Genomic DNA, 20,183 nt, shown 5'->3' with positions numbered 1-20,183 from the left:
AATTGTGAGTTCAAAAAAATGCAAGCATCCCTTTGAGTATTTTGATGTCCTTAGTTTTTCTTTTTTTTGTGTACTAGAAATAAAACATAAAAAAGTCAAATTAAACATGATCCAGAATGTGGTTAATTTCTGAGACGCATACTGCCAGGTAGCACGGTCTATGCAAGAAAGAAAACTTTTTTTTTAATTTTACAGTCCCAGAAAGTAATGTATAATGTGCTCACAAGAAAATAACTTGTGCACACCATATCATTATTTTGGAAGAATAACTTAAAATATTAATATCTCGTTTCAGAAATGAATGTTTTTTTATGTTGATGATTTTTTCCCTCTTTGTAACCTTGGAGGTTCAGTAGGATATTGCTTTTGATGAACTGGGGGTCGTGAGATAGTAGTCACAACGTCATTTGCTGTGCTGTCAGCTAGTAGCTAACAGTGTGTGCTACTTTGAAGGAGGGTACATGCACAGTCTGCATAGTCACAGTTCACCATGGTTCTATTTGAAAATGAGCAGTCAAATTTGAGCTGCACTTAAAAATAAGCAGAAAAACAAAAAATTGTAGTTAGCAGGTGTCCTGGAATTATCCTTACTTCAATATAAAGCCACTTATTCTGTTGCCATCCTACACGTCAGAAGAAAGGCAATTCTGAACGTATCCTGAAGAATCACATCCCTATTCCTCTGATGGAGGAAACGCCAGTCAAGACTAAATCAGAAAGCTCTTCTCAGGACCTGAGGACAGGCAATGGAACCTAAGACTTAATCTGATAATACTTTTGGAAATGTGTTTAACTTTAAGGAATAATGTATATGTATTGTATCCAACCTAAGCCACCAGGTGAAACGCTTTCATTGTTTAGGAAACTTGTAAATGGTTTGACGGATCAATCCAGCAACCTTTCCCTTTGCCTGTCAGACAAAAACCAAGACAGAGTTTTTGTTTCTATGCACAGTCTGCACTTTATTGAACATAAGAAAATAATTACAAATGGCAAACCCTGAAGAAAATCTAACTTATTTTAAAACAGGCAAATAAATTAAGTCACCCAACAATTCATTACAAGAAGCATGGCATGTGTTCAGAACTTCAAGTGACAACAATGCGTACATCCCTCTCTTGTGGAGTTGGCCAGTTCAAGTTTGTGGGACTTTCCCAATCATTCTACCGTCACACAAAGGTTTGATTCACTGGAACTCCATGCAAAAAGCACTCAGCGCTGGCACTGATAGCAGCTCTCATAACAGTTTGATATTTACGTCCTTTTTTCCACCAAATATTCTGAGTTCTCTGCTGAGCATTGTGGGAACTTTTCGTCTGTGATCAGTATTTGGAAGAAAGATAGATACAACAGATAATAGATACACGCATCAAGCTGCTTCATTTCATTAACTATTATATTGAAGACTTAAAAGGAATCTTAAGCTCATTACATCTATCAGCTGGTTGTCTACAGAGTATCCAGTGAATGATGGTGCATGGAATATTTAGGACTGCACGCATGAAGCATCACAAAGAGTCTATACCATCAAAGACTGAAGGCCATAGTGAGTGGGAAAACACTTGCTCACACTTCAAGCGGTACATACAGTATAACTGGATTTTTTATTTAACATTTCTTTAATATTTACAAACTTATACCCTCTCCATACCTCACTGACAACATGTGCATTTTATGTTTCAGTCCCTACCTCCCACAAACTCTGTACTTCATAGATCCAAAGCAGAGAAGCTGTAATCAGTCACGTTTAATGCCATGCAAGACAAGGACAAGAGACTACATCGTCATCATGTGATATCCAGTGTGGTTGTACAAGTGAACTGCACTACATTTTGATCTTCAGCTGGAATCTCTCACTTGTCTTGAATGCATTGTGATATATACAAAACCGTCTCACAGAGTGAGGGGTTGAAAACCGTGTTGAAATACATCTGCTGCAAACAGATTGAAAGAAGGCAAAACACACATGAAAGAGAGGAGCAAAGCAGTGAGGACAGGACTCTTATGTATTCATCTACTCTAAATGGATACAAATGTGCAACCATGAGCAGAATATGTCTCAAGATGTCATCTCTAATTAAGGAAGAGTAGCTCCATAAATAGTAAATAAATGAGACAATTGGACATGGGAGGACAGCGGAGGACAAGGAGACAAAAGGAGGACGAGTGGACAAGAGGAGATCTTAGTAGGAGCGGATGGCAGGTGGAACGTGGGCACAGTCCTGCTCGTCAAGAGAGACGTCTATGACTGGGCGGTACTCCAGGGTCACCTGTGGTTATACAAAAACAAAGATAGTCATGAGTTATCCCTCTGGTGCCAGAGATGCCCAAGATCACAACAAACCCAGAAGGGGATTGTACCTTTCCAGTCTTTGGGTCGACGTAGGACATGGTGTGCTTCCTCCAGTGCTGTTCGAAGGGCTTCTTCTCCTGACCCTGCAAGGACTTTGAGTAGTCGTACTCATCAATACGGTCCTAGAAAATATTGAAGAAACACAGTCAGGAGAAAATAGCTGCAGTACAGAGTGAGGTGTTTGCAACTTTTTCTTTATTATGTGTATTTCTTTAAGTGTTTGAAAAGCAAAGAGAGAGGAGGGAAAAAAGTCAGAAGCAAACTGCAGGAATTGGACCTTAGGTAAACAAAGTATGACAGGAAGAAAGTGAGAACACTGCTGAAAGGACCTCGAGAAGCAGAGTATAAACACACTTCAAGAACCATCACAAGACATTCCTGTCCACAGAGAAAGTAACACTGACCTTGAAGTCCTCTCTGGCATGGGCTCCCCTGCTCTCCTTCCTCTGCTCGGCTGAGTGGATGGTCTGGACCGCGTTCAGCATCAGATTCTGAAGCTCCAGTGTTTCCACCAGGTCTGTGTTCCACACAATGCCTAATGAGGAGAAAAAGGGGAGTATGGTAATGAGTTGTATGGTTCTCACTATATCACACACATAAATAAAGATAAGAAAGAGGTGCAGTACCTCTGTCAAAGGTCTTCAGATCCTCCATGGTTTCGTAAATGGCGTCCATCTTGTCGCATCCCTCTTTCAGAACAGAGCCGGTTCTGAACACTGCAGCATGAGCCTGCATGGTCTGTGAGGAAGTGATTCATGATTCATGTTAGTCTATGGAGGTTTCTGTACATGAATCAAGGGCTGGATCCCATCAGGACAGAGGGGCCTCATAAATACAACTACTTCTTCTACAAAACATCTAATGTCATGTAGCTAAATGTGTGTTTCTGGAGTCAAAGACATGTCCAGATATGATTTCAGATGTACAACATGAAGAATCTAAGAGATTTTTGTGTGCATACCTTCTGCATGTTGAGCCTGATCTCTGAGGTTCTCAGGCTTCCGTTAGCAAACCTCAGCTTGTCCAGGTTGGCCACTGACTCCTCTCCTGCACTGGGCTTCAGAGGGGAAAGAGTCTCGCCTGAGGAGAAAACAGAACACCAGAATCAGCTGTGAAGCAAGCAGGCAGTGAGTAGCAGCACTGATGTTGGATATTACACTGCATGTAGGGGCTAGAACAGTTTTGTGGACACCCTGACAAGTGTTGTGTTCTCACTTGATACCTAAACAGAAGAACTGTTTTTTCTCAGATGATGCCACCAAACTTCTCCTCATTAGAGGAGATAACTTGATAAAAAGCCATGTGCATGATTCTGCTCTGTTAAATCTCACCTGGTTTGTGTTCCTCTGCAATGGTGAGGGCGCAGGCTCTGCCAAACACCACCAGATCCAGCAGAGAGTTAGCACCCAGCCTGTTAGCACCATGCACGCTGGCACAGGCTGCCTCACCACAGGCGTACAGTCCAGGAACAACCTTGTCTGCTCCATCAGTATGTGTGATCACCTGATGGAGAAAGTATGCAACTTTAAGGAGGATTTCTTACAGAGAGTCTCACAGTGGACTCAGAGGTGACCGTGTACACACCTGGCCCTTGTAGTTGGTGGGTACTCCGCCCATGTTGTAATGAACAGTGGGCAGGACGGGGATGGGCTCTTTAGTGACATCAACACCAGCAAAGATCATAGCTGTCTCTGAGATACCTGGCAGCCTCGTGGCGAGCTGTTGGGGGGGCAGGTGGTGGAGCTGCAGGTGCACGTGATCCTTATCTGGGCCTACACCTCTGTGGGAACAAAGACAGACAGGGAGGAAGGTTAGAAACGTAACCTAAGCATCAGTTTACATTTGAACCACACAGGTTCATTACACATATTCTCTTTTCATACCTGCCCTCTCTGATCTCAATGGTCATGGAGCGGGACACCACGTCTCTGGAGGCCAGGTCTTTAGCGTTGGGTGCGTAGCGCTCCATGAAACGCTCTCCCTCACTGTTGATCAGGATGCCTCCCTCACCACGGCAACCCTCTGTGATCAGGCAGCCGGCTCCGTAGATACCTGTGAAAAAGATCGATGTAATGATGGGTATGGTGAACTTGCACAGCTATCTGATTAATGAGTAAGTCATCTGTTATTATTCTGGTGATGAAACAGACAATCATTAGGGGTGGGCGATATGGACAAATAAATATATCTCCATTATTTTTATTTTTTTCCGATAACGATAATCTGACGATTACTACAACAAATACTGTAAAACTCTATTTGCTTACAGGACACCTATGGATAGACACGGCATTTCAGAACAACAGCTCTTGTTTATTTTTAAAGTGCTTCATACATCTTCTGCAAAACATTGCCCAACAACATTCTATTGCAATATTTAACAATGACCAATTCCAAGTTATGTCCAAGCTAGGGATGTACATTTTAAGTATTTTTGGTGATCGATTTTTGGAAATGTTAACGATCAATTATCGATTTATCAATGAAAAATAACATTATTATTCTTATGTCAAAAACAATGCCAAACACCTTTTCTCCCCCTAAATTATATTTTCTACAGTCACACAATGCATATAACTGACGGTATTGAATACGGGTACATTTAACACGCTGAATATGAACAATCAGGCTCATACAAATATTATAAAGTGAAGGCTCCTAATACTAACAGAAAAGTACTTCAGACTCACAGAGTCCAGTTTTCTGTCTACTTGTTCTTATTGAGAAAAGGTTAACATTCGGTCGGATGTCAGCCGGGAATGCAACCGGGTCAGAATCAACCAGCTGCAGAAAAGCCCAGACGGCTCTGATGTTCTGCAAACATAGTGTATTAGAAATCCCCATCAGTCTGTTGGCTTTGTATTTAAAAGGTGGAAATGTCCTGTTTAAAGTTGTCAACCTTCATGTCGTTGTTGGCAGCAGTTGCGTATTGATCTTCTTTAAAAAGCGCTCATGGAGACCTGACGCACAGCCGCCAGCTGAGCGTTTCCGCTGTGCACAACACCGTAACAGCTGATTCACATCGAAACATGCTTTAAACTTAAACCAAATAGAATGACAATACCAAGTATTGTCACTTTTTCAGCATTTGTTACACAACGTGTTTTTGACCGACGTCAGTCTGTAAAAACCGAACCATTTCCATGCTAAGGACATGAACCCACATCTTGCTATTAAATCATCCGCTGAGACCAGAGACTCCTGCATATTTCCTCCATGTGAGACAATGCTGTGTTTTGGTTGCCACTGAGTCACGTGACTGAATCTTGTCTGCTGATTGGCTTCTGAGGCACGCATTCGGCGAATGAGGACTTTCAGAGAGGGGGAGAGGGGTGTCTCGGTGACTTTCATGCAGCTCTAATTTGCCGACTATGCACCGTCTGTTTGTTTTCTTTCAAGACAGTAATACTCGATAATGTAAAATTACACATCGTTAAAGCAACATGTACGATAGTACCACCACTAACGATCATGGCAGCCTAACATGTTGAATGTATGTATCCAAAACCATAGACTGTAAATAAAAATGGACAGCGTTGCTCCGCCTCTGCCCGTTGTACGGTTCTGAAGCCAAAAAAAACCCTCTCCTGGGCGCAGCCATTGTGCAGCCAGAGCCTGTGAAGCCACTGTAACGAGCTGCACCCTACAGCGTAACGTCACAAGACGCTGTGTGTCCTTTGAAGTTTCCCTCTACGGCGGCTGTGAATTAAAGGAAACCCGGAAGTAAAACCCCGTTTTTAAACTCTAATAACTAACGAAAAAGACACTTTTCAGGAAAAAGAGGCCTTGGACACAAAACAGTCAAATACTAACTACATATCACCACAGCATACGGATGGGAGAAACATTCGTACCACGTGTATTTATTTTTTAAATTTGCTCCCCCTTTCAAATGAATGGGAGAGATGGATTTTTTTTACCTATACTGCAGCCAGCCACCAGGGGGCAGACACACTGCTGAAAGCTTCACCACCAGGGCCGTGCCCGGCTCGCTTGATCCAAACACTCAAACAACAAGCCGTGTTGCTCTATTATGCAAAAGGGAGCTAGAAAATGTTTAACTCTGACGCTGTGAGCTCAGCTTCTGGTGACCTCCCGTCGGCCACATGACTCGACTACCTCAAACATAACTACAGAGTCCGGTGTCGAATGTCAAGCAGGAACAAAAATAGAGATGACCACTTGGTCTTTATGCAAGTGAGGTCTATTATTGGAGCTTACGGTAAAAAACAAAGCCTTAAAAATTCTCTCAACAGCCCAGTTTTAATGACATGGACCAATGGACGTGAAGACAAATAGACTGAGTGTGAAACTAAGAAAAAACACTTTCTGCTGCATCCTATCTTATCTTCAGGCTAATAAAATAAAAGACTTTGAACTGGCATTGATGGTTCACCAGTTCTAATTAAAGTCAGTGGACACAATCTAACCATGTTTTCAAATTTGGATGTTGCTGCTTTGGAGCTTTTTGAGAGACTGACTCTCAAAATTAGAGTATGCATTAACTCTGCTGTCCTACTTGGATTTAATGAGTTAACCAGTATGTTTCTTTTCCTTACCAGTGGGATGGAACTGCACAAACTCCAAATCCTGGCAGGGCAGGCCAGCTCTGGTCACCATAGCATTCCCATCTCCTGTGCTGGTGTGGGCAGATGTGCAGCTGAAGTATGTTCTTCCATAACCCCTGGAAGGAAATATTTAACTCTTATTATTTATACAGTTTCATTAAATATGCAGAGCAGAAAAAAGTAACCTCCTCCTCCTGTCAGATTTCACACTTCGTATGTTAGCGAATATGTTAAAGTGTTATATGCTCTGACTTCGCAGGCAGTGGAGATGCAGCCTACCCGGTAGCGATGACAGTGTTCTGGGATCTGAATCGGTGAATAGATCCGTCCTCCATGCAGAGAGCAATCACTCCTTTACACTCTCCGTTCTCCATTAGCAGGTCCAGAGCAAAGTACTCCACAAAGTAGCTGGTGTCGTAACGTAGTGACTGGACAGAGAACAGAAGGGCAGAGGGATATATTTTAATATTGTGTTACGCTGAAGTGTTCTTTTTGGATTCTTTATTTATGGACTTATCTATTGACAGCATGTCAACTTACCCTTCCATAAAGTGTGTGCAGCAGCGAGTGTCCAGTTCTGTCTGCAACACAGCAGCAGCGGTGAGCCTGGCCTCCTTTCCCATACTTCAGACTCTGACCTCCAAAGGCTCTCTGGTAGATCTTCCCTTCTTCAGTGCGGCTGAAAGGCATGCCAAAGTTCTCCAGCTGGAAACAAAAAAAAGGTACAGAGAGGTGAGGTTGAGAATTCCAGAAGTGTCAAACATGCGTGTGGAAAGAGTCCTTTTCAGACCTTGTTAGACTAGCAACCACACTGTGGAAGCTAATGGGGATCCCAATATAGAATACAGAATAAAGAGCGCCACTCAGGAGGGAAAACTTGTCTGTGTATAAATTAAAAGAATTCCCATAAAACCAAAATAATATTACTACTAATTTTTATTTTATTACCAACATGTAATCCGCATCAAAATGTTGAGCACTCTTTTGGTCTTTGGGATATTTCAATTTAATTGACATTTAAACCAAAAACCTTTCTATATCTCCGTTAGAACGACCAGTTAGACTACCAATCAATTCATTAATTAGTTAGTTAAGCATAAAACTAATTATTGGGTGATGATTTGAGCAAATGTTCCTTTAAGCTACATTGTTTTGAAAAAACCTCTCTATAAAAGCTGTGTTGTGTATTAGAGATGTTTTTTTAGATACAGATGTACTAAGTCAATTCTTGCCTATGAAGCCAGCTGTTTGATTTTGTTGTGCCGGTGCTTGTGTGGAAAGTAAACAATCTTATATCAGAAGCTTCACTTCAGTACTTCAGTACTGTTACCAATCCAACAGTAAATACAGTTTTGAAACTAGAAAAATAAAAGAATAACTCAGAAATATGATCGTGTACTTCAAAATTCTATTAATTTAAATTTTAGAATAAAAGTAGTCTGATAATCACATAAATATTCAAAGTGCAAAGTTCAAGGTCTTCGTCAATGTCAAATAAACCGCAGTATGCACCAGACATACTGAGGATTTGACATTACGTTTCTCTCTCAGACCCTAGCAAAGACAACAACAGATCAACAGGACAGCTAGAAAAAGATAAGAAGTAAGCTAAAAAAGATAATAAATACAGTTTAAAACAGTGCAAAAACTTTGCTACAGTGCAATTTAAAATCAAAGTGAGTGTGTGCGTTTCAGTCCTGAGGATGACAGACCGCAGCGTTGATTTGGGGGGTCAGTAACCGGGTTAAGGCTGTGAAGGGGGCACTATGGAAAGAGGGGGCAAAACAGGGAGAGAGTCCAGCATCCTTACTGCCTGGTCGATAAAACTGTCCCTCAGTCTGCAGGTTCTGGCCTGGAGACTGCGTATTCTCCTTCCTGATGGCAACAGGCTGAGGAGGCTGTGAGACGGGTGGGAGGGGTCGCCTGCTATGCGCAGGGCTTTTCGGGGGAGGCGGGAAGGGTAAATGTCATGGAGGAAGGGGAGAGAGGCCCAATAATCTTCTCAGCTGTTCTCCTCTGTAGAAGGTGCGCATGATGAGGGCAGGGGCCTCATCTTGCAGAGAAAGTAGAGGCGCTGACGTGCCTTCTTGGTCAGTGATGCGGTGACTCAGTCTCTAATAGTGTGACTTTGTGACATTCAATAATCAGGTGCACTTTTAAAACAGGACTCAGATAACTTGTAGGTTCATGTCTGCAAAACTGTTTTGTAGTCTTTTTGAACAATGCTGTATGATTTGACTTCAAAAAACTCAAACAATAATATTCTCATTCTCATAATAAATGCTGAACTTCTGAATAAAAGTATTCAGGTCTGATAACAACACACAGAATATTGTTCTTGTACTGCTCCTATGACACAAACTATTGATGTCAGAGAAGAGGCACTGCTTCAGTCCTGTCATGCTCTGACTTTCACAAGCCACTAGGTGACACTGTGTTGGTTGATTTAAAGTCTATCCAGGCACTTAAAAGAAATCCTCAAAGCTTTATGAGGCTTCATCACTCAGTATTATTGTTATTTATAAATGAAAACATAGCAGCTGCCAATATACAGTGATTGTCTGCTAACATATCCCCTGATGTGCACATGTTATTGTCTGCCTGTCTTTTTGAGTGAGGAGACCTTACCTCTACAACGGCTGCAGGTGCCTGCTCTGTCATGTAGTGGATGGCGTCTTGGTCTCCCAGCCAATCAGATCCCTTCACTGTGTCATAGAAATGCCACCTCCAGTCATCCTCCTCCATGTTCCCCAAAGCTGCATTGATCCCACCCTGTGAACCAAGTCAACATTCAAAAACTCTATTTAATTCACAAGACAGCGCTACTGCACAGTTAATGCATGCAAATTAAAGTTTGGATTCCTTTTACAAACTGGTAACATGAGCTTGTTGGGTTTGTTGAATTGTATTCTTACGAAGGCAGACAGATTTTAGGGAGAAGGAAAAAGGACATTACCATGAAAATACCTTAAGAACATATAACATGTGTTGTTATACCTGAGCAGCAACTGTGTGAGACCTGGTTGGGAAGAGCTTGGTAATGCAGGCAGTGTTGAATCCAGCCTCCGACAAGCCGAACGCTGCCCTTAGTCCTGCACCTCCTGCTCCGACCACCACAGCATCAAACTCATGATCTACAACCGGGTACTGGGTTGAAATCTGAACCAAACAAATGTGAAAAGTTAAGACGGTTACAAACAAATGTTTTAAATTCTACTTTATAATTGATCATGCACAGAACTCACATGTCACCTGTATAAATGTTTCTGTATCCTATCATACATGTGCTTGAGTAATAAACAAACTGAATGGTGATCTCCACATTAAAGAAATGTAACTCACATCATTTGATACACTTGCACTTTTCTTCTTGCCATAGATGGAGAAGTGAAAGTTCCTGGAGCCCTGGACTGCTGCTGCAGGGACCTGATGAGAGAATGAATCATAAAAGCAGAGAAATAAATGCATGCATTGATCCAGTAGAAAACAGCAAATCCAAAGGTGTTTTTCGCCTGCTGTAAACAGACAGCTGATAAGAGTACAGTGCTATTGTCATAAATACATTCAGTTCAGCTCTGTTGTTTCCCATAACACCCATTATTATCTATAAGTATGTAACACTGTTCCTGTATTATAGCTTGCTTTAAGCTTAAAGGTCGTTATAAATGACTTGTTGTACAGTAACAGCATTTATTCTAACAGCTCCCTCTAAACATGTCAGCTTTGTCCTGGAACGTTGAGCCAGCTAACACATGTTCACTGTTTCCACAAGGACGACGGAGGAAACTGTCTGAAACACTCAGAATATCTCAGCTTTGTTCACTTTCTTCTAAAAACATACATCTCTTCGTGTAATATGCAACAGACAGTGATTGTACATCTGTTCAAAACATATAGTTAGAGTGTGAAAATGTCTTTTCTTCACGGAGTCACATTGAAACACCCTGAGCTACATAACACAGGTTACGCAAGTCAGAATCAGCCAGTTACGAAAGCTGAAAAAGCTTCAAGTGTTCCCCTTCGAGCTGGTACAGGAGCTTCTAATGAGCCAAACAGCTCACAGTGAAGCAGATTGATAAGTAATATATATCATGTTGTAACTCACAGCTGTGGTTTTGGAGAGGACCCTCTTGGAGAGGAGACGGGACGCTGCTCGGACGCTCGCCATGTTGTCGGATGATCGTTTCTGAGGGACGGCGGATGGACGGTCCCGTATTCTGATGCACTGGACCAAACCAATATCCAAACATAGGGGTGTCATTTAACTTACCTGTAATGATTGTCCTCTATATATCTCTATCACTGTCTATTTTTACAGTTGATGATGCTTTAGTACAATATTTACCCACATGAATATTCAGAGTTCTACTTATATCATATATTTTGGGACTTTTATGCAATAATAATTCCAAGAATTACCCTTGGTCTGAATGGATGAACTCTCAGAACGTAATAAATTGTGTAAGCTGGGTGTCCAGGAACAAATGTATAAGTGACCTAGACTTTCCATTCAAGGTGAGAGACAGCACCATATATTTACAGACAGACCCCGACCTGTAGTCGGACCTGAAGAGATGTTTATCCCGCTGATTGTCTGTGTGAAAAGACTCTGGCTGTATACGCCATCAAGCTAAAACCTAAGCTAGCATGTTAGCTCTTTGCTAGCTTTGTTTGTGGTTAGCTTTGCTGTCAGACTCCAAAGACATGACCATAGACTGTATAAAATGAAACTGCTGTTTCTGTTCACATGATGACACTCTGTCTGTGTCACTGTTCACATGAGGACACTCTGTCTGTGTCTCTGTTCCTGCTTGACATGACCATAGACTGTATAAAATGACTGTCTGTGTCTCTGTTCACATGATGACACTCTCTGTTTCTGTTCCTGCTGGTTGCAGTGTTTGGTAAATGCTAACAAGCTGATTGCTGAAACACTTTCACCTCTGGTATGCATAGTATCAAATCATAGTTTTAATGTAACTTGACTTCTAAGTTAACCTACATTATGCAAAACCCTTCTTGGACATTACAAAATGAACTCGGCTGTGTTTTAAGACAGGCCGTGCTAAACACTTTCTGTAGCTGTGTCTGAGGACAGTTTAACTGCTGCCAGTATTCAGTTAGTGTTTACCGACTTTGTCTTTACAGACACTGATGTTTTGATGTGCTCCGTGTGTTTGACAGCAGCCCCCATGAACAACCTGAATGACCCCCCTAGATGGAACATACAACCAGACCCCAGAGGAAGGGGGGCGGGGGCAGGTGATGGGAACCAATGGAATTACGCCCTGCTCGTCCCCATGCTGGGACTGGCTGCTTTTCGTGAGTTACACAAGGAGATGTGTTTGTGTTGGGAGTAACGTGCTGCCTGTGTAGCTAAGAACATCTCATGTTTGTAACATGCATGTTTGAAGGATTTATTGTTGTGTTTTGTCGTATATTTTGTGTATTGGAAAAACCAACAACAATATAGTTAAGAATATGTATCATTTCAAGTTCCTAAGACTGTTTGCAGGAATGTCAAATGTGATTGACAGAAAAGTATTTGATATTCTGCCCTGTACCTGAAATAACATCAGACCAAGAGCTAGAGGCCCTTTACTGTGCTCTAAATGCTTCAACTTGAAGATTTTTATTATGCCAAAAAAGAAAATAGGTTCAGCTTTTAAAGGTGACATATCATGCAAAATTGTCTTTTTAATGGTTCTTTACCTGTAATATGTTTCCCTGGCATGTCTACAAACCCCCCGAGAATGAAAAAAATCCATTCTGCCCCTGTTCTGATTTCTACACCTTTCTGTAAATGTGTGTGAAACGAGCCGTTTCAGACTTCCGTGTTTTTGTTACGTAACAACAATATCCGGTCTGTCACGGAGTCAGAGCTCAGAGCTTGTTCAGCCCATAGACTGTATAAAATAATACTGAATCCCTCCTCCGTTTTTCATTACCTGCACAAATGTGTGCTAACAAGGAGCTTAGGAGGGAGGCATGCTAGTTGTAGGCTGTCTTAATAAACACAAAGGTCGGTTTTACTCCCCACGTCTGCAGATTTGAAGATATAGTGGATGATTTTTATATGTCATGGTTAAGTGCTAGCGCTAATTAGCATAGCCACATAGCTATATGTTCGTAGCTGTAGCTGTAGCTGTAGCTGTAGCTGTAGCTGTAGCTGTAGCTGTAGCTGTAGCTGTAGCTGTAGCTGTAGCTGTAGCTGTAGCTGTAGCTGTGTACCAAGACACACGTCGACATACTGACAAATAAAACAACAAGAAACACTAAATCTGTGACCAATCCTTCATAAAAGGTCCTGCTCCCTTTCTGGTAGAGGTCGGTTTTACTCCCCACGTCTGCAGATTTGAAGATCTAGTGGATGATTTTTATTTATCATGGATAAGTGCTAGCGCTAGTTAGCATAGCCACATAGCTACATGTTCGTAGCTGTGTACCAAGACACACGTCTACATATTGATAAATAAAACAACAAGAAACACTAAATCTATGACCAATCGTTCAGAAAGGTCCTGCTACAGGCGCCTCTCCATCAGCATCAGATTCAGAGGGTTGAAGTAACGCGATCTCTGAGCGGCCGTGTATATTCAGCCAACATGTAAACATTAGATCAACGTGCTGGAGAGCCGAGGCACATACACTTCCTGAGGGGGCGTGGTCGGGGGGAAAACAGAGTGTTCTGATGAGGAATGCAGAAGTGGACTTTTCAGGCAGACCAAAATCTGATTTCAAAGTGTTTTTTTGAGCATAAACTTTAAAGACATGTTTTGGGGACCTCTTAGACCAATATATATTGATGAAAAAAGCGTGATATGTCACCTTTAACATCTTTATCCTGTGATATATCTCTCACCCGGACACCAGGTTGGATCTGGAGCAAGGAGTCTCAGAGGGAGATCCAGAAGTTCAAAGCCCAGTATGACGAAGATGTGTCTACAATAAAAAATGAGATGGAGACACGGTACCGGGACACGCTGACAGAGAGGCGTAAGGCAGCAGCTTTACTTGAGCTAGAGTTGGAGAAGGAGAGGCAAAGAGTCAAAGGCTACAAGTTGGCCCTGGTCTCACAGAGCCAGAGCCTGATGGAAGAACGCAAACAGTTGCACCAGGTAAAATCTTCATTTGCTCACACCGTTATTGTGCGTTTATTAATCTGTCTTTCCTGCTTCACTGAAATACACCGTTTTGTCTCTTCCAAGGAGCGTGAGGCGTTAGAGGAAGAGAAGCAAAAGCTGGTAAAGTCTGGGGCTGCAGGCGCCGTGCTCCACCAAGCTCTGGAGCGAGAGACCAACTGGTACTATCGAGCCACCGCTACTCTGAAGGAGCTGGAGGGTCTGCTTGTGGAGCGGCAGAATGTCTACTGCTCCCTGATCCAACCTAGAGATCAGCGTCTGGAGATGGAGAAGAACATTCTGCTAAAGGCTGTTAAAGAACCCATCTGTGCAGAAGTGGACTTAGAGTCAGACCTGAAGGATATTTTTAAGCGAGATAAGCACTGTGCGGACCTGATGAACATGGACAAGAGGAAGAATGGAAGCCTCATGTGGGTTTACCTCAAGTACTGGCAGCTGCAGGTCACTGTCCAGAAACATAAGCGTGCTGAAGAAGCCATACTAGGAGGGAAAATACAGCCTCACACAAAGTGACAAAAGACAAACACAACCTGTAGGATTTTTTTTATTTGACTTTATAGAATGTTTCAAGAAAGTGGGTCAGGAACATATATGCATGTGTTTTTCACCTTAAGTATCTTTATTTGACAGGGAAGCTTTGGAAACACAAAAGGTAACCTATAATGCTCAACATCTGAAATCTCCTCAGTTGATCCCAGAATTTTCAAGAAAGCTGTAATTCACTATAGTCCTAACTTCAGAGCTCCTGTTTCTGTCAAACACACAAGCTTCAACTTAAAGCTGCTGTTGGTAGTCACAGAGTTAACATCTGTTCAGAGAGAGAAGCTTCAAATGTCAACACTATCCCTCCCAACCAGGTTTCCTCTTGGCCCCCAACACAGATCGGCGGTGCGGTCATGGTAGTGCCGGACTCATAACCAATCGGAGGACATAGTAGGGGCCGCCCCTTAACCAATCAGGACAAAGGATTGGAGATTAGCTACGATTGGTCCGTCATATCGGGAACAAGGGGAATAATAACATTGGTTTATACATAGGCATTGGAAAACGCAGAGATTTCGCAACAGTCTCAAGTTACTTCACTTACTGAGTACCGATGGGCATTATGACCTTTACTCCAAACCCAGCAGAGAAAAAGTAACGTCTTTTACACCATTCCCTCCAACAGCAGCGTTAAGTTTGTGAACACTTATAATGAAAAGAATGCATCAGGATCATTCAGGGGATATCCGAACAGCTGCTGTCACATACGTAAAGTTTTTATTTTTCCATGAAGCCCCTTGGGAAGTTTGTGATGATTTAACTCACCCTCCAAGTGCACTGAATGAATGACTAGCTGCATTTATTGTATGCCTACACCTTAGGTATGAATCGAGGGCTCCACTAACCGTTCCCTTTGCGATATGGTGAAGCACACACCTTCAGGAAGAAACCCTTATCATAGTAACAGCTACAGCCAGGAATTGTAAAAGCAAATTCAATAATCAATTTTCCAACAACATGTTGATGGGAAACTTGTTGATTTTCTGTCTGTGACTTTTTTTGAATCATGACATCTGTGGAGCATAACTTTTATTTTTTTACCAGCACTTCTGTCCTTCGCTCCCTCTCTACACCATCTCTCTGTACTCTCTCGTGTGTTTCCATTAATGAATTTCAGGATGCTGATTCTGTTTATGATCACTGGTTTAACATGTCATGTCTCTATTGGGAGTTTTTTACACTTGCAGGGAAACAGGACTCTGCAGATGCATGTGAATATAAATACAGCAAAGTACTACAACACTGCAACAAACAACAGTCAGACATCTCTGTATTCACTCCTGTAGTTAGAGAACCAGCTAAAGCTGTAGCATCTTCACAAAGGTGCCAAGCTGTCATGCTTTTGTTTGGACCTACAAGTTAAATGCTGGACACCATTTTCCTAAAGTGAAATGTACTGACGCTTATCACTCTGGAAAATTCCTCTGAATAAATTCTTCCTGGAAAGATTGAATTCTCAGACTGTTAGTTTGCCTATGTGGAATCAATGAAGCTCCTGTGAAGCTCCTGTGAGGATGGCTTGATGATTGATGTTGTTTTGGTGTACTCTGTGAACAAAGTGGTAACTCCTATCTCATTGCTGATTTCCTTTTAGTGTTTCAGGCAAAAAAAACTCACCCTGCTGTCTTTCAGCATTCAAATCTATCATTCACTTTCGATATCGGCTGTGGAAGAAACCAAAGAGGCTTCCATGCTAGCATGTGGTCAATCATCTGGTTGGACACCTAACCTGACAATCTAAACATTTTCAATCTTGTTTTGATGGTTTCATTATTTTTTGTAGGTCATAACCAAGTGGTAATGGTAAATGGACTTGTACTTATATAGCGCTTTTCTGTCTGTCTGACTACTCAAAGCGCTTTTACACACTACTCGTCGCATTCACCCATTCATACCCATTCACTCACTGATGGTAGAGGCTGCTAATGTAAGGGACCATCAGTATTAGCTAATCTCATTCGTACACATTCACACACCTTTGAACAACAGAGGGAGCAATTTGGGGTTCAGTGCCTTGCTCAAGGACACTTCGGCATGTGACTGCTAGAGCTGGGATCGAACCGCCAACCTTCCGATTGATAGACGACCGACTCTACCCACTGAGCCACAGTCGCCCAAATACAAGTGGCAACCTCCGGCCGTGAGAATTGTAGTCAATGCTGAAGTGTTAAAAACTGCAGTTCATCGAGTGTCCGCTTGAGGCTGGCTCTGGTTTACAGCCTGGTACAAAAGACAAGTGTAGTCTGGACAGCTCATTTCTCGATCGGCACACACAGTGCGGGGGGTGAATTTTTTTTCTAATGTGGCAATTTCAAAGATATTCAGATTACGAGTTTTCCAATGAGAGGCACAGCTGACTTGATTGACAGGCGGGAACACTGTAGCTGTTGGCTAGGAGGCTCAAAGCCCGCCTCTTTACCTCACAATCGCTCGACAGCAATTATGTTGAGTTTAACATTTCCAATATGGCTGCCGCCGATGATTGGCTTCAAAACAGCTCTTCAGAAACAGATGGCTGACATCACGGATACTACGTCCATTATTTATACCGTCTATGGTCATAACGAGGTATCACTTTAGATTTTAGTCTTTTTCACAGCCAGATAAAAACTCCTTACAGGAGCTTTAACTAACTGAGAGCTCCTTTATGATGTTTACTGCAAGGGGAAGCAGCCATTTGGTTTCTGTGCATCAGTTGTGAAGTCATTCAAAATGCACACACAAAGTACAGAAACACAATGAAACAGGTGATGCTTTTCATGGTAACATTTATGACAGAATATGCATGTCTAGTTTGTAAATTCTCCATCGTGTAGAAAATGTCACAACATGCGTTTCTGAGCACAGTTTAATGGAGCATTGTTAGGAAAAATGTACAAGTATTAAAACTAGAAGTATGATTTCCTCTTGAATAAGGACTTTGTTTCAGAATGTGTTCATTTACAGCTCATGTTGTTATTTCTTATCATTCTGAACATTTAACATGATTCCACACTTTAAAGGTAACAGTTTGGTAAACTGAATAAGAGGACATCAATCCAGTGAAGTTCTCCCAAAATAAGTGGAAATGTCTCACAAGATGATACAATTTTTTTCACTTGAGTCTTTACTTTATTTGATGCTGACAATCTGAAGTTACTGAGCAGAGTTTTGTGATACTTTAAAATATTACCCTTAATGCATATCAGCCGGAGGCCTTGTAGTATGCTTAAATGTAATAATACCAGCTTGTAATCAAACAAACAAAGCACCAGTTCTGTCTTAAACAGCATTACATACTCTCCACCTCCTCACTCACTCCCTCCTCTGCACCCGCTCAGAGATTTCCTTCGGTGAAGACATCAGGCCGGAGGCTCTGAAGTTCACCCTTGATGGTTTGCTGAGATCCTGAGCTGTGGCAGAGACTCCCTGTTCGTCCCTCGTCTCTTGTGTGACTGCCTGTTGTTCCTTGGTGGTTGAGCCTCTGCTGGTGTCGAAGAGCGGGAGCTGGTGCTCCGTCATGGCTCTGCCGTCACTGCCCAGCTTCAGAGTCTGGCTTGGATACCTCTGGACCATGAAGTGGACCACCTGCTGCTGCTTGTAACTCTCTCTGTGAATGTTGTCCTTCTCTGACAGTGTTAGCCTGGAACACATCAACAGCACCAGATAAATCATGACTGATCCACTCTGTAGTAGAGTGGAGCTCTGATGATCATATCCTCTTTCACTATGATTTTAAAAGGACTGGGGGTAAGGGAACTGCTGCCTTACTGCCCTTGGTGTACAGGTATCATATGCTTATGTTTATTTATTTGCACAATTAAGATAAAATACACATAAAAAAAGAGCAAAGATAAATAATATAGAGTGCAGGAAGAGGCAGAACACTCAGAGAGCTTATTTGAAAGCCTCCAACCAAATAGTGTTCTAATATCACAAATTATAATTAAAAAAGACTAAATTGACACATAAAGACAAAAGTTGATACTAAAAATAAAATAACATAAGATTATACAAAATTATCAATTCATATAAATAAATGTATTAAATCAACAGAATTCAAAAAAAGTACAAAATATGCATATGATGTGTATGGACACCTGTCTGTGAGTATGTGGTTGAGCATAATGAGTATAATTAAATAACAGTGGTTAAAGTTTTTTCAAGCATCCTTTATAACATTTTAAAGATAAACAATTTTTTGCCACATTGGAATAAATATTCCAGAGTTTGCTGCTCCTGAAACGTATTGAGAATTGACTTCTACAAGTAAAACATTCAGCAGGATGTAAGACTTGAAGTGAGCAGGGATATTCCCTTCATGTTGTATTTTATACAGACACATATTTGAGAGATATTGATGTTATAGATATTAAGGAACTGGAGTTTCTGAAACAAAGGAGTAGATGAGACGTGTGGCTTCCATCGAGTTTCCATCCTAACCAAACATTTCTGAAGCAGCAGAATGTTCTGGAGAGCCGTAGGAAAAGCCCAAACTATATTACAATATGAAAGATACGGATAAATGAGGCTGTAATAAAGAATAGGAAGACAGTTTGTGGTAAAGAGATGACTAATCCTTCTTATAATACCAAGAGACTTGGTATTACTTGGTTTTTCTGCTAACCCAATCCATTTGTTCTTTCCAACTCAGATTCTCATCAACAAAAACTCCAAGGAATCTAGTCGCTGATACCTGAGGCATCTCAACAGAGTCATTTTAGACAAATCCTTAGAGTATTATTTTTTACCACTAAAAATGATCAAATTAGATTTTTTAAAATTCAAAGATATTCTATTTAACCTGAACCAGTTTACATAGGCAGATAAACCAATATTAGCATCCCTCAACAACAAATTAAAATGTGCAGTGACATCACAGATCAAGATGAAGTCATGATATGCATTCAGTCAGAAAATGGTCCTGCAGCAGCAGTTTTCAGCCCTAAAGTATGCCACTGCCTGGATTTACCCTCCTGAATACATCGTGTTATTGTCACATGTTTACTGTAAATATGGAACAAGCCCATGTTGTACTTTTTCAATAATCCTGCTGCTTGTCACTGCACCATCCTGACACCATGGAAGTATTTACAAATGTAACACTGATACACAAATTTAACACGATACATTATTCGACTAATGTTTGAGGATAGATAGAAGAAGTTGAGAGAGTCCTACTTGTACTGCGGTCTTGTCTCAAGGACAAGGCTGATCCAGTATGCTTCATAGCTCTCCTTCTTCCACTGGTTGTCCTCCTGAAGATCACAGGAAGAGTTCACCAGGTAGCAGCCTCCTCTGCTCACGCAGTTCATGGTGTGACTGTGCAGGGAAGAATCTTAACGTGTAAAACTTTAAAAACGGTTAAATCTCACAGCCAACGGAGACAAATAAAGTTCAAATCATGTGGAGCAAAAAGTCTGAGATGCGAGTCCTAAATTGTGAGCCTTAAATAGCCGGTCTTGTTTCTATTTATACGCCCTGGATCACTTTGTTGTGAATGTTGTGAATGTCCTCACTTCAGGCATCCTGAAGGTTGGTTTTCATTTGAAAATGAGAGTTGGCTTTTTTTCCCCATGACATGAATCAAACACATGA

The 20,183-nt window shown here is 41.6% G+C and overlaps 3 protein-coding genes across 4 annotated transcripts; 1 reads left to right on the top strand and 2 right to left on the bottom strand.

Annotated features, from left to right (window-relative positions):
- Positions 1-1,585: 1,585 nt before the first annotated feature.
- On the bottom strand, positions 1,586-12,126 carry sdha (succinate dehydrogenase complex, subunit A, flavoprotein (Fp)). The gene is made up of 16 exons (XM_034698780.1): positions 12,057-12,126; positions 11,027-11,146; positions 10,264-10,347; positions 9,919-10,080; positions 9,550-9,693; positions 7,462-7,626; positions 7,201-7,349; positions 6,913-7,037; positions 4,237-4,405; positions 3,938-4,133; positions 3,685-3,856; positions 3,315-3,433; positions 2,980-3,091; positions 2,758-2,888; positions 2,362-2,475; positions 1,586-2,270 (listed from the first exon to the last, which is right to left on the bottom strand). Exons 2-16 carry the CDS (start codon positions 11,087-11,089, stop codon positions 2,184-2,186), a joined length of 1,992 nt encoding a protein of 663 aa, XP_034554671.1. The 5' UTR covers positions 11,090-11,146; positions 12,057-12,126; the 3' UTR covers positions 1,586-2,183.
- ccdc127a (coiled-coil domain containing 127a) lies at positions 11,318-16,059 on the top strand. Of its 2 annotated transcripts, none has more exons than XM_034698781.1 (4): positions 11,318-11,436; positions 12,106-12,243; positions 13,795-14,039; positions 14,130-16,059. In XM_034698781.1, exons 2-4 carry the CDS (start codon positions 12,114-12,116, stop codon positions 14,574-14,576), a joined length of 822 nt encoding a protein of 273 aa, XP_034554672.1. In that variant the 5' UTR covers positions 11,318-11,436; positions 12,106-12,113; the 3' UTR covers positions 14,577-16,059. The 2 variants fall into 2 exon arrangements, with proteins under 2 accessions (XP_034554672.1, XP_034554673.1); XM_034698782.1 differs by having other exon boundaries at positions 11,351-11,436; positions 12,109-12,243.
- A 1,676-nt stretch (positions 16,060-17,735) lies between these two features.
- Positions 17,736-19,909, bottom strand: zmp:0000000930 (telethonin). Its single transcript, XM_034698596.1, has 2 exons — positions 19,767-19,909; positions 17,736-18,228 (listed from the first exon to the last, which is right to left on the bottom strand). Exons 1-2 carry the CDS (start codon positions 19,898-19,900, stop codon positions 17,901-17,903), a joined length of 462 nt encoding a protein of 153 aa, XP_034554487.1. The 5' UTR covers positions 19,901-19,909; the 3' UTR covers positions 17,736-17,900.
- Positions 19,910-20,183: the final 274 nt, after the last annotated feature.

This window comes from Notolabrus celidotus, chromosome 12 (genome assembly GCF_009762535.1).
Source record: "Notolabrus celidotus isolate fNotCel1 chromosome 12, fNotCel1.pri, whole genome shotgun sequence".
Classification (NCBI taxonomy): domain Eukaryota; kingdom Metazoa; phylum Chordata; class Actinopteri; order Labriformes; family Labridae; genus Notolabrus; species Notolabrus celidotus.
This window is presented reverse-complemented; position numbering and strand designations above follow the sequence as displayed.